Genomic DNA, 13,800 nt, shown 5'->3' on the forward strand with positions numbered 1-13,800 from the left:
ACACACACACACACAAACAGAGCACAATCCAACTGCCAGCTCTACAGAGCGTAAGAACAGCATTGCTGTTCTCCAAATAGAGAATGATGTGGAACATCATGATTAATCAATTTAAATATATTATTCACTTTAAAAAATGGTCCAATAAAATGTACCCTCTCAGCAAATCAAGTGTGATTAGGCAATTTTCATAATATTCATAATACATATTTTAATATTACCATGCAACATGCACAACCCGTCCTTTATTTATTTTCCAGCCTTTAATTACCAGTTATTAATTTTTCAGATGATATTTAAAATTTGATATTTGATGATGGCAAGGAAACTGTCAAAAAATAAAGGAAAAATATAGGTTTAATATCTATTATAAAAACCTTTATAGAAGCATAAAAAGACCTCATAACAATCCTGGAAGACCTGAAAGACCATCAAAACTATCCCTAACAGTTGAACGGCAATTAAAGCTTTCCTCTTAAAAGCTAGGCGAAAATAAAGCTTCACTCTTGCTTCAGATCTGACAAAAAAGCTTCTGTTTATTCATCCTGTAAGAAGACAACTCAATGCAATGTGCCTGAGTAGCTGAGTATAATTTTCTGATAGATAAACATTTTTTCTGATATTAATGCTGACTGAATAACCTTTACTTACTGGCATTACTGTATCAGAAACTATATAAATGATGGCTGTTCTCTGACTTTAGCACTGTAAATAATAAGCAAATTATAATAACCAGTATAACTGACCATGACAGCCCTATTCCATGTCCTTACACTCAAATAGGGACATTAGCTGTAAAATTATTAGTTTACCGGATGTCTTGTTTGCTAGACACTACACAAATTTTATTATTGTCTTGTGTTGTATTTTACAACAAAAGCAAGGAGGCTGTCCTAGAGGGAGTCTTTTGTGTCTGTGTCTGTGTGTGTAGTAGAAACTGGCTTCTTCACAGCACAGACTCCTGTAAGGTATTTGGTTTGTTAGTCTGTTCGGTGTGTTTGTCTGTCAGTTTGTCTGGGTGATGGGCTTAAATTCATATGAAAGCTAATTATTAGCATTTACACTAGTGATTCATAGAGAATAAGTGCCTTGACTTAAAAGAGTTGTCCTCACTGATATTAGTAACTCTTACCAGTGTATATCACATACAAAAATTCATTCACTACAGGCAGTCAAAGCAGATATTTAATGCAGTATGATGCAGTTCTACAGTATATTTTTTCATAATATACATAAACTTCCCTCAGAAAGAGCTGAAATAACATCATAAGGATTTATTTGTAAAGAATAGCATACACTCAGCAACTATAAGAAAGGCCATGGTACAAAGAACAGACACTCATTAGAACACTGCACAATTCCAACAAGATAAAAAATGGATTCCAAATTTAATTACTTCCTCCACTCTACTGGGCTGGCCTCTGTTACTCCTCTTCATTTTCTCTCTTGAACAAAGATTCCCTCTCTTCCTTTCTTTCTTCTCTTTTTTCTTCTACTTTGCATGGTTTTAAACCTGCCTTTTCTGTCATAATCCCTCTCCCTCCTGTCTTCTTTCTATTACTGCCATTCTTGTTTTCTCCTCTTTCTACATTCCTCTCTTTCCCCATTACACTTCCTCTTTCTCTACCTCCCTCTCTCTTTCCCTCTTTTTCTCTCAGCATGGCCGAACAGACTTTTCATGGGATGGAATCAATGTAAGTGTTGTGATTATCATTTTCCTCATTTTGACTTTTCTTTTCGATTCCCTGTTTTTCAGATTCACATTAGATAGCTTTGTCTCTTCCTTTCACTCTCCATTTCCTTGCCTCGTGGTCTCTCTACACAGTGTCCTCACAGTGACTTGTTGGTATGCCACTGTAGTTAGATTCAAATGCTGCAAAAAAAAAAAAAACACTACACTTCCCAAAATGCAACATGATAGACATTGATGAGCAGGCTGGTTGGGAAATGTAGTACCTCACACCCATGTCAAAATTCTAACTCTGTATTTACCCCCACTTCTTTCATCATCTGTCTATTCCATCCCTTCAAACATTCCTAAAACTTCACCACACTCAATTTTCCCTATTCTTTGTGCTTCTGTGCACCTCATGCTCCCTCACTGTTCCTGTTCTGCTACCCTTTCCTTCTTTTTTTCCTCCCATTCCCAATTTTCTCTCTCTCCTTCTTGGCTGTCTTTCTTCCCCTTCAGCTCTCCATGGAGGACACGACCTCCATCTTGCCTCGGCTAAAGAAGCGGAATTCCAACGCCTACAGCATTGGCGCTCTGGCTAAGTCCTCTCTGTCAGGTGTGTCAGGTGTGTGTCTGTCCTGTAAACTGGTAACTGACCCCATGTTGGCTCCAGGAAGAGTGTGGTGGAGATGGAGCCAACATGGCCCCTTGTGGGTGCCCTTTTCACTCCCTGTTTTCATTTACAACACTCACCAATGACTTCTCAAGTCATTGGTGCAATATCAGATATCGGAAAAAGATCCATACTGAGAAAGAATTGCACTTACGCACAGCACATTTTTCATAGAGTTTGTCATTCTGGGAGTGGCGATAAATGGGAACCGCAGTTCTTTCTATATGTTAAAGTGCTTTGTGGAGTGTAGCGTGAAGATCAGTCAGTGTTTTGTGCTGTTTTAGTGTTTCTGTCTCAGACAAATTATGTCTGTGTCTGTGTAAAGCTGTAATGTGCAGTGAAGTGCAGTACAGTGCAGTGTTAAATTCTCTCTACAATTTCTTCAAAACACAACTTATTAACATTTAAAGGGCACATATCATAGAAAAATGTCTCTTTCTTTTTTCTTTTTTTTGAATGGATGTAGTATATAAATATGCATATGTTTTTTAATCCACTTTTTTGTAAGGACAGAAAAATGAACACATTTACATATATTCATCTGTTCCAATACAGAAGTTTAAACTTGTCCATAAATATTATAAAGAGTGTTTTATCCTGGACTGGCTTTTCAATGAGCAAAAATACAAGTCATACATTTACATCTATTAGTCATAACAACCACACCAAAAACACAAATGGTAACTAAAGAATGCAAGATAAATGCAAGATATTGGCCCTTTAACTCATAACCATCATTTCATTTGACATTATGGAAGGTCACAAAGTCTCGTACTATCAGGTTTAGTGTAGAACTCTGCATTACCATTATAAAAGAATTCATGAAACCATTTCTCCTCTGAATGCTATATCAGGCCTCACATTTAGGCAGTTCTTTAGTAAGCCAGCAGTAAATTATAGCCTTGGTTGATCCTATTACCTGTTGGAAATGTGTTAATTAAGACTAACTGGATAAAAGACTTTTAATAGGAGAGGCCCTAATGCTGTGTGTAGATATGCGTTAATGTGAAGAGTGATCATTCCAACCAGCCATAGTGCCATTTCTCAGACTGCATCCTCGTCTTCCTCCAATTAACCTTCTACCTTCACCTCCATCCATGTCTTTCAGAGACATAACCTTTCCTTGAGTTAATTTGTGTACATTCTTATAATAGCTCTACATTCACCTTAATTAATTTAAAACCTCCATTTACTCTAACCCATTTGTACATGTCAGGTTTATCCAGATCCTGAACATATGTTATGTGCAAATGATCGTTCTTCAAACATCCCTTTACTCTCACACATTCCTTTGTATTTCTCTCTGATTTGCTTCCTTCTCTAACCTCCTTGTTTCATCCTTCAACTCCAGGAGTGACTCGGTCTATGAAGGATAAGGTGACGAAGCCGACGGCTATGGCCCAGGGACGGGTGGCCCACATGATCGAGTGGCAGAACTGGGGCATGCAGACGGTGGGAGCAGGGGGTTCCAGCGGTGGCCGAACCTCTACACTCCACCTCCAGCAAGAACGCAAGCTGGAGAACGATGCCTATAGCGACCTCAGTGATGGAGAGAAAGAGGCACGCTTCGCTGCAGGTAAAGAAAAGAGAAAGAGCGATAAAGACAAGCAATGATCCTGATATATAAGTGATTGCTTCTTTGTGTTATCTATAAATACAGTACATATCAATAATTTGGAACCACCAATTTATAAAGGCTGTATTTTAAAACTACTTTCCACACATTAGAATATTACTAAAGGCATCACAACAATCATTAACACAAGGAATTATGCAGGGACCAAATAAAGATGACTACATCATTTGCTTTGATAATAGCTTTATGAAGAGCCACCTGGGCTTTTTTCCCCACATTATTATTATTATCTATGCTTCTTAATTCAGTTTTTTTTTCTTTTTTCTATCATAGTAATAGAAAAGTATTATATTTGATTCAACATAAACAATAATGTAGGGCAAATGTTTACTTCAATTTAGAGCATGACATGTGTACAAAAAAAACAAGTTTCTCTATCATAAAGCCATGTTAGATTGAACAACACACAAAACACATTGTTACAAAATTAATTTTCAATTGTGAAGCTCAGAGGCAGTCTAAGCGTCTAAGATCTAATCAAATCATATGAGCCCGTGATATGTAGAATAAGCAAATCTGTTATTATTTCACATTGCATCAGGTGTTACTATCAACACGCTCTGAACACCTCTTATTGCATGAATGGTGTAAATCAGGCTGAATGCATGATAATATGTTATTTGTGGTGGGTTGTGGTAGGATTATATATGTATCATTTATGTATGAAATTTTAACTAAACCGATGTGCCTTTGTCCTCTTTATTCAAGCTTGTGGTCCATGGTAATGTGATCCTGCCTCAGACTCTACACTGAGACATTAAGGTGTTTGAGAAAGAGCAATGTGATCAGATATGTGAGGGAGGTTTTCTCTTATGATGGGGTTCAGAAATTAGAAAATTTAAGCCACGTCTGCACTGGCTGCGCATCACTGACTTGATCCTAATATCACATTGTTCTGTGACCAGCAAAAATCCGAGACCGAGCCACTAAAGCCATTTGCCAGATGACATGTAAATCAGTGAAGTAATAACTTGCATGGAGCAATATGTGACTGCAATTATTTTGACCAAGCAGAAAACATAATCGTTCATTTACGAAATGAAAATGCATATCTATGTCAAAATGTTCTCCAGCATGTGGTAGGCAATTTGGAACCACTTGGTGCTTTTCCTCTTCTTAACCTTACTCACCTCTGTGTGTTTGCTTTGTAAGGTGTCATGCAGCAGTTTGCAATCTCTGAGGCCACCCTACTAGCCTGGACTTCCATTGATGGAGAGAGTATGAGTGCAGGCTCCAATCAAGGAAGCGTTGCCCATCTGAGTGAAGCCAACCAAGAGAGCATCACCAGCAGAGGTACATGATGTTAAATCCTAAAGAAGCACTGAATTCAAGCTTTTCATATTGTTAATGGAATACTGTGTGCTTACAACTCATGTCTACCTGCAGTTTATTGTTGATTAACACAGACAATAACTTTGATACACTCAATTTTGACAAAAATCATACTTATATCAAAGGCGGTAGTCGGTTCCACATACTAGTTGGTTTGCAAAAGGTGTGATCATCATCCAATTGATTTGAATTTTAGCATACAATGGAGCTTGAATAAATCAGTATGAGGCTAGGGACCACTGACTCCCTCAAGCTCTAGTATAAGTGTTAGCAAGGACCATTGCACTGCCATGACAGGGCAGAGGAGAAAAAAGTTAAACACAAAGTGGTTGCCATCGTACTGATGTTACTGCAATTATAAAGTATAATGCACAAAGAATACAAAAGCATGCCACGTCACAACAGCTCTATCAGTATCTATATTTGTGGGGCAAGGTGTTCAGTGGAATGAGAGTAACTAGTCATCAGAAGGCTGCTGCTTATCCCATGAATAACTGGGTGTACCTTGGGCAAAGTTCTTAACCCCCAGGAGGTCCTTCTCTGCTAACAATGCTATGCTGCTCCAAGGCTGGCTAGAGTTAGCTTGCAAAATTACAATATTTCCAGGAAGGATAAATAAAGATTAACATAGCTTTGGAAAGTCACAGCTGGACAATATTATGAGATTAAAAAGCTTATCATGCCTAAAACATTCGTTCAGCTCTTCACAATAACTGTGACAGCAGTTGAAATTATTACTTTTTTTGAATCTGCACTGTCCATCCAAAACCATATGTGTTTACATCTTGGAGAGAGAATGTGTGTGTGTGTGTGTGTGTGTGTGAAAGAGAGAAAGAGAGAGAGAGAGAGAGAGAGAGAGAGAGAGAGAGAGAGAGTATAAGAGGGGGCATGGAATAAAATGGCATGATAGAAAAAGCACTGCTCAACTGGCAGAGTGTGTTTGAGCAGCAGCAGCTACACTGCATTACGAGAGCCATTTTCCTCTGTAAATAAAAAAATCTAATTTCTGGCCTGCCTGGGGGATGAGTGAGCTGAACATTTATTTTACATTCAGCATGATGACTGCAGGGTGGGGTGAGGAAGTAGGAATTTGAACCACAGAAATAGTAAACCACAGTATCATTATTCAGTGTTACTGTTATTCAACAATTGGCTCAAATCTATCTTGTTTTTTTATAGCAGTGTGGGAAGCTTGAGCAGTTGGGAAGTTTGAAAATGCAGCTACTCACTGCCGGCATTGCGCTCAAATGTGAAATGATTGAGACAATTCTAGTGCTTAGTCTCTGAGGATACTAGTGTTTGTTGACATTCATATCAGCGTTTTCCCTTTGGTCTTACCTTCAAAGTGCCATTGAGACTTTTTAGATTCTAAGCCCTTAGAGCATATCCAGAAGGACAAGTTGTAAAACGCCAGGCTGAAATATGTCTACAGTCTGTTAGACTGTGCCTGCAGTTATATGATGAAATATTTCCACGGCAACAGCAACTCCTCAAACCAAATCATATCACAATGATATATGGCCAGATCATAGCTCTGCCATGGGCTCAATTAAAATGTTTCATTGACATTCACATTAAGAAAAACGTGTGTGTTTTAGCCACATGATCATAATCATTGTACTGGCCATTGTCTCTCTGACATTTGGTAACATCTTTGCAGCTGCTTGAGCAGAGTTATGAAATGGTTATGAAAAAAAGCTTTCTTTTCTCCCTTTCAGACCAGATACTACACCACTCCTCTGCAGAGGTATGGCCTCACACCTACGTCTCCCAGGGCCTCTACTGCCTCTCCTCTTCAGATGCCTGGGAGCCAATCAGCAATGAGCCATCAGGTGTGGCCTCCCCTGCTGCTGGCTCCTACATGATGGCAAGTGGGACGTCTTGTGAGGGGGGCTATGATGGAAATGCTGCGGCTCACTACCTGTCACAACAGCAACAGCAGCAGTACAGCCTCCAACATCACCAGACGCAGTTACATCAGATACAGCAACTGCAGCAGATACAGCAATACCAACAACAACAGATCCTGCAGTATCAGCAACAGCAACAGGTGAAATGACAACCCACCAACAGTCACCAAAACAAGGACAAGGACAACAAACCTACAGCTGAAAAACCAGCCACTCTTTTAACTCCAGAATCACTACAGAATTAGCAATTCACTTAAAATACATATGTGCTGCCACAGGATGCCAATGCACCACTAGGTGGCCTTTTTACTTTAAAGTCACAGCTGAGCCTCTGTCATTTGTGTTCTGGGCTCAGCCCTGCAGTAACTGCACTATGTAAAATTATGAGGGTAGGACACTCCCTCCTCCATCCATCTTCTTGATTTCAGGACAATGCTGTAAACTGAATTAAATTCTACAACTGTCGGGGGGACCCATGAGTAAAAATACTAAATTTTCTGTTAAGTTCTCCATTAACTCCATTAAGCCATCTATAACAATAATAATAATAATAATAATAATAATAGGGGCGGCGTAGTGTCACAGTCACACAGCACAATTTTGTGTGTTCTCCCTGTGTATTTGTGGGTTTCCTCCCAAAGACTCACGTTGGTAGGTGGATTGGTGACTCAAAAGTGTCCATAGGTGTGAGTGTGTGTCCCCTCTAGGGTGTGTCCCGGCTTTGCACCCAATGATTCCGGGGTAGGCTTCGGACCCAACGCGACCCTAAACTGGATAAGCAGTAACACATAATGAATAATAACAATAATAGTATAAATAATAATTTGCAAAATATTTTCATGTATTTCTTCCACACCCAGAGTGAGCACAGGGCATATTAAGGAAGAAAGAAAATGGTTAAACCAAAAACTGTGACATTCTCACATGTTGGATTCATATTTAAACATTCTGTCCTGCCTTAAATCCAACAGGATTCTGGTGCCTCATTTAAATTTTTTTGTTCCATCTTAAATTTCTGGTTCTTTTTGAAATTTGGCTTTAGTTTCACTGCAGCCCAGTGTTGTCTTTTTACAGAACAGTTGTTTTTTTGCAGCTGCTGGAAACAGCGGCTATGACAGAGAACATTTTGTCTGACAAATATCAGTATGTATAATCATAACCATAATACATCATTCAAAAGGAATTACCCATTTACACTTTGCAATATGAGCATAGAAATGTGGAACAGTAATAGAAGCATTTAAAGTAGCAATACCAATTAGTAGCAATTTGATTAACAGTTAATTCCTGCCCAATATGTGGTCCAAGATCAAATCAGTTTGATATGTCTGACCAGGAAGTTCCAGTGACTCCACTCCCTCAACCGAACACATGATATACGCTGTGTTTGGAGTAGTTCACTCATTAACTCACACACTGTTCACTATATAGCATTTTCTACATACTGAACTGACTAGGACATGATTAAAAATCTTTTCAGACAATTCTTCTTTATAGTTTGGAAGACACTGTCATATGGCATTAAGATATAAATTGTAAATTCTAGTGTACATAGTCTGTACGATACATTTTGCAAAGTTTTTTGGGTATTCAATATTAAACTATATTTGAAGTGAAAGGTACATGTTGATATTTCAAACAACACACTATATAGTGCACTATTTCTATAATAGGGAGCCATTCTAAACGCAGCTATAGTATTATACTATATAACTTCTTATATATTTAAGTGGTATAGCAGCAATGTTGTGATTTTTTTTTAATAATTTAAATTTAGTACCACCCATCTTTATTTGGGAAAAAAATAAAATAAAATAACTAAAACAAGCAACACATGACCCGTGTCATTGTAGTTTAGAAATGTGTACATTACGCTACATACCTTAAGTAACTACTAAACAAGGAACATGCATAATCACGTCCTTTTTTAGTAGTGGAATGGCAAAAGTTCTAACCTTTTTTATATAATAACTTATTCATTTCAGATACTGGAACAGAGATTACATAGTGCCACTCAGTCATTACAAGTGACACCCAACAGCACCATCCACAGTTTACCTCCACTAACTCACCCACCGTTGGTGGACCTGTGGGGGGCAGGTCACACAGAAACCTATCAGGCTGAAGTGGGGGGTTACATAGGAATGGCGGCACCAATAGAGGGAAGTCTGGTGGCCCCCTCAGAGGAGATGGGATCAGAACACTCACCTTTATTGGAGGCTCAGGAGGAAGAGGAGGTCAAGGTGAGGTCATCAAGGTTATACATAATTAATTGGTTTAAACTGTTACTGTGCCAAGAAAACATGAAATGAATGCTTTTGTGTTCAGTAGTGAAACAACTGAACAAATCCCCCCCCCCCCCCCCCCCCCACACACACACATACAGATAAATACAGTTGTAATTATAACAAAGTAATTGATTTTCTCTCTCTCTTGCTTCAGGAGGAGGAGGTAACGTTATGCATGGAATCAGAATCAGTGACTTTAATTCCTTCTCCAGCTGCACAGAGAGAGGAAGTGACCTCAGCTGGAGGAAGCAGTCCAGGACAGGCCCCTGGGGAACCAATCACAGAATGGAAACCTTCAGATGTGACACAGTCTGTTAATGAAATGCTGGAGGAAAAAGAGGAGGAGTCAGAATCCTCATCATTCGGTGCCACAGCAACCAAATGAGTGTTAGGAGCAAGTCAAAACTGATTTTGATGGACATTTAAAGCTACATAATCAACTATTTGAATTAATACATCACTTTTCAGGAATTAACACATTTGTGATGGAACGTATGTGACTTTTCAAGTACAAAAAGGAAACAAAGGACAGATTTTTTTTAAGGAAAGCCTTACACTTCTGAAGAAAAGGACTGGATGTGGGACAGTATGAGAGGATAAAGATATACAAAGGAATTCACAGAGATGAGTAAAGTACCAACAAAAAAGTGGTTAAATACATGCATGCTACTTCCATGAATGGTACATAGCACTAAGAACAAACCATAATAACAATACATCAAAACATCTGACACATTTCAAAAAAATAAACTGATTAAAACATTTTAACAAAGCAACAAAAGAAAAATTTTAATCCTACAGGAATATTAAAACAATCTGTCTTACTTTCTCAAATTCCTCAAAGAGCAATTTAACATCATACAACAGAAACTAACACTATTAAATTCAGCATCATTTAATGGGATAGATTGAATGGCTACAGAACACAATTGTTTATATATAGTGTGTTTGCCAAAATATTTATGTGCAAATACACCCACATACTTATGAGGTACAGCATGAGTCTCTCCTTATAAATGTTACCAGAATACTATATACTGCTACACAATTGGATGTTGACCCCTTATTCCAAATCAAAAAATTTCAAAATATATGTTTTTCTCAAAAGCTTTGAGTTCTAAAGTCATTTCCACAATTATCTGGTTATGTTTCCATGAACTGGTTTGTGAAAGATCACGTTTGCCCATTAGTTTGAGCTGGATGTATACCATCTCACAGATCTCACCACTAATATATGGTCAAGAGTAAAATGTTAATTGGAATTGTTTTCTGACAGGCATGTCAAAAAGTGAAACTGCTTTATTTTTGCAAACTCAGCCATTGTTTTAATACTTTATAAGCCCTCATGTGTTGTGGTACAATCATACTTATTTCCAATCAGCCTTAGTTGGTTCTACATGGGAAATGATCACAGGGCCATACAAAAACAAGGCCTGAGTCACATGTAATATAGTGTAATGAAAAAGTCAGGGAAAACCACTCACGTAAAGCTACATTTTTGCTATCTGATTAATCAGTTTAGGAAATATCAATAACAGAGAAAGCAACACAAAAACAAATACACACAAATGCATACAAGCACATACAGAGTTCTGTGCTGCAGCGGATTGTATCATAGCGTGCTTCCTTCTCTGTGTGTCCCCTTTGGCATGCATGCTGTTTGTCAGTGTATTATGGAGTCCTATACAGCACTGTATAGATAATTGCACTGAACTTTACTGCTCTAAGCTGGGCACTGATAAGAACTCTCTTGAGTTCTCCCAGTTTTAGGGCTTTGACTGATTAAGGGTCGTTGAGCTGCACAGTCATTGCATACTCTTTGCACTCTCATTGGCTGTATGAGTTAAGAACAGATGCCTTCTGGACTCACCCTGAGAAGAACAAAGAAACTACATTTCCCAGAATGCACTTTTACAAAGAACAAAGGCTGTTTTTTTTATTTATTTATTTATTTTTTTTGAGTTATAGTTTCCTTGTTAATTTGCACTTTGGCTGCAAGATAAAATGTCAGCCTGTCTGTTAAATCTGAATGGATTATAGTATGTCACAGCATCCATGTGCACAAGTAAAATCAATGAAAAATGCTGGGAGAAAATGAAGAAACTGATAAAATGTGTTCAGTTAAGACATTTTCAGTCACAGGCTACAATGGATTACCAAGGCCTTGTCAGACACATGTCAAACACATGTAAATACTATTAACACTTTTCAGGATCATAACTCAGTTCTTCTTTATTTTTATACAATGATGTGTCTTGATTTCAGCAACAAGGCTCTTTGATTCTGTGCACTGGTGAATATTTAAAAACTGCATCGTACACAATAAGCAAAGGAAGACAGATGAGAGTTCAGCAGATGTAAATAAAACAATATTACCAGAATTATGGGAGTATCCAACAGAACAAGGTGATGGATGGAATTGCTGATTCAAGTACGTGGGGAAATTACCTCACGAAGAACTCAGGCCAATCAGAACTGAACTGGTGTCTTCCTGTTTGTAATGGTTATTGGTTACCATATTCGCTGTGACCGGACAAACTCTGTGTTGAGTGTGTGATCCTTTCCGGGTGCAAGTGAGCTGAGATGGAACTTGATGTATCCCAAAGCAAAAGCAATTTAAATGTACCAGTGTAAATGCAGAGGGTTTTTTCCACCACTCGTTGTGATGCTGTGCATGATTCACCGACAAAAACGACAAGTACGACCAGGACAGCCAGTTATCCAGGACGATTCTTTTAGGAACACCTCAGTTCACCTTTTGATGATTGTGTGCAAACCAAATTCAATAAGATCAAATGAGGTTTCTTGACTTGAATGACTTTATTTATTGATTAATTATTTATGCAATGTTGGGACAATGTTTATTTTTCTACAGAAATGTGAGCACTCCCCCAGTATAGAATGGGACACATGTTGCTTGCTGAGCTTCTGAAGAAGGCAGGTAAACTAGAAACAGTGGAAGGTCTGAATGTGAGAATGCGTCCACAAAGGATTTACAATGTCACTTACAACATTGCATAGTGATTGCTTGATGTCATTGCTTAGAGATTAATACGTGCAAACATTGAACCTAACTTAAGTTACTCATGAGTGTTCTACATTCATATGTTTTAAAGCTTTTATTATTGTCATAGCTGGTCGTAAAGATCTTGTGAAGAGCTCTGAGCTTCCACTGCTTCTTCTTCAGTGCCAGGCTGACTGAAGCACACAGTAAAGAATATGTGCTCATTTATTTATTTATTTGAATTATTTGGGGGGAGAGGCTTAACTTTGCAACTTGTATAGTTCTTATCATTTAGTGATTTAGGCATGTTTTTCTTGGAAATGGCATCACTCTGCCTGTGTGCGGTGGCCTTGGTTTACTACTGATTGATTAGCTCTTGATTCACTGAAATTATAGCCTTTGCTGCATTGAGGTATTCTCTGTACAAACATTTTAGCTATGAAAATCCTCATGTTGCTCAGCAATATCACCATTCAGCCTTCTTATAGTGGTTAACTGTCAGAATGTGGTAAAAAATTGTTGGGTGGTAACATGGGCCTGTGTTTTCTGAAGGAAGCCTGTGGACGTGATGTATTTTATGCTTCTTTGGACAGAAATGACTGTCGGGGTCACGGTCAGTTCCACTTCGGTTCAGTTCAATCAGTTTCAGTTCAGCTTCTAAAGAATACAACTGTCGTTCTTTTACCTGTCACATATCATGGCATCCCAGCTAAATAGCCCAAAATGATGGGTATCAGATGTTTCAAATGTGCAGTCAAGAGTTATTTACACCAGTCTACCAAATACAACAGGCTACATTTTTATAATCAGAGGAGTAATGTCATTTCTGGTTAGGTTCTTTATTGCTTTATTTGTAAGATAATAATGAATGAATAAATGAATAATGAGAAGCCAAATTTTATTCATTATTTCTTTGAATATTATTATTTGTGCTTAAAGATTGTTGAAATGAATTCAAATCAATGTTTTGTATGATTCAACTGCCATCTTTCAAAACAATACAATGTTGGCATGACTCTGTAAACTTCTCTGTTCTGTCCCTCTGTCTCTCACTCTTTCTTTCTATCTCCCTCAATCTTTCTCTGATCATTATTCAGCCTTGTCTATCTAACCCTGTGTTGTTTTACTGGAAGAATAAGTCATTATCATCCATACAACTGTTTTGAAAACTATGTAAAAGTTCAGACATTTGTAACAGATTTGATCCAAATATGTGCTATGTAGACAGAAGTGAAGACATTTGGGAATGGACTGAATACAATAACTCTAAGTGGGAACTTGATCT

The 13,800-nt window shown here is 38.0% G+C and overlaps 1 protein-coding gene across 1 annotated transcript in view; it reads left to right on the top strand.

The window, feature by feature from the left end:
* Positions 1–9,901, top strand: part of fam131bb (family with sequence similarity 131 member Bb) — a 34,628-nt gene extending 24,727 nt beyond the window's left edge. Inside the window, exons 3-8 of the mRNA XM_066683506.1 lie at positions 2,192–2,297; positions 3,697–3,921; positions 5,134–5,274; positions 7,032–7,363; positions 9,209–9,466; positions 9,666–9,901. Coding sequence (XP_066539603.1) covers positions 2,192–2,297; positions 3,697–3,921; positions 5,134–5,274; positions 7,032–7,363; positions 9,209–9,466; positions 9,666–9,896 — 1,293 coding nt within the window. The 3' untranslated portion in view covers positions 9,897–9,901. The remainder of the gene's footprint in view (positions 1–2,191; positions 2,298–3,696; positions 3,922–5,133; positions 5,275–7,031; positions 7,364–9,208; positions 9,467–9,665) is intronic.
* Positions 9,902–13,800: the final 3,899 nt, after the last annotated feature.

This window comes from Hoplias malabaricus, chromosome 10 (genome assembly GCF_029633855.1).
Source record: "Hoplias malabaricus isolate fHopMal1 chromosome 10, fHopMal1.hap1, whole genome shotgun sequence".
NCBI classification, from domain to species: Eukaryota; Metazoa; Chordata; class Actinopteri; order Characiformes; family Erythrinidae; genus Hoplias; species Hoplias malabaricus.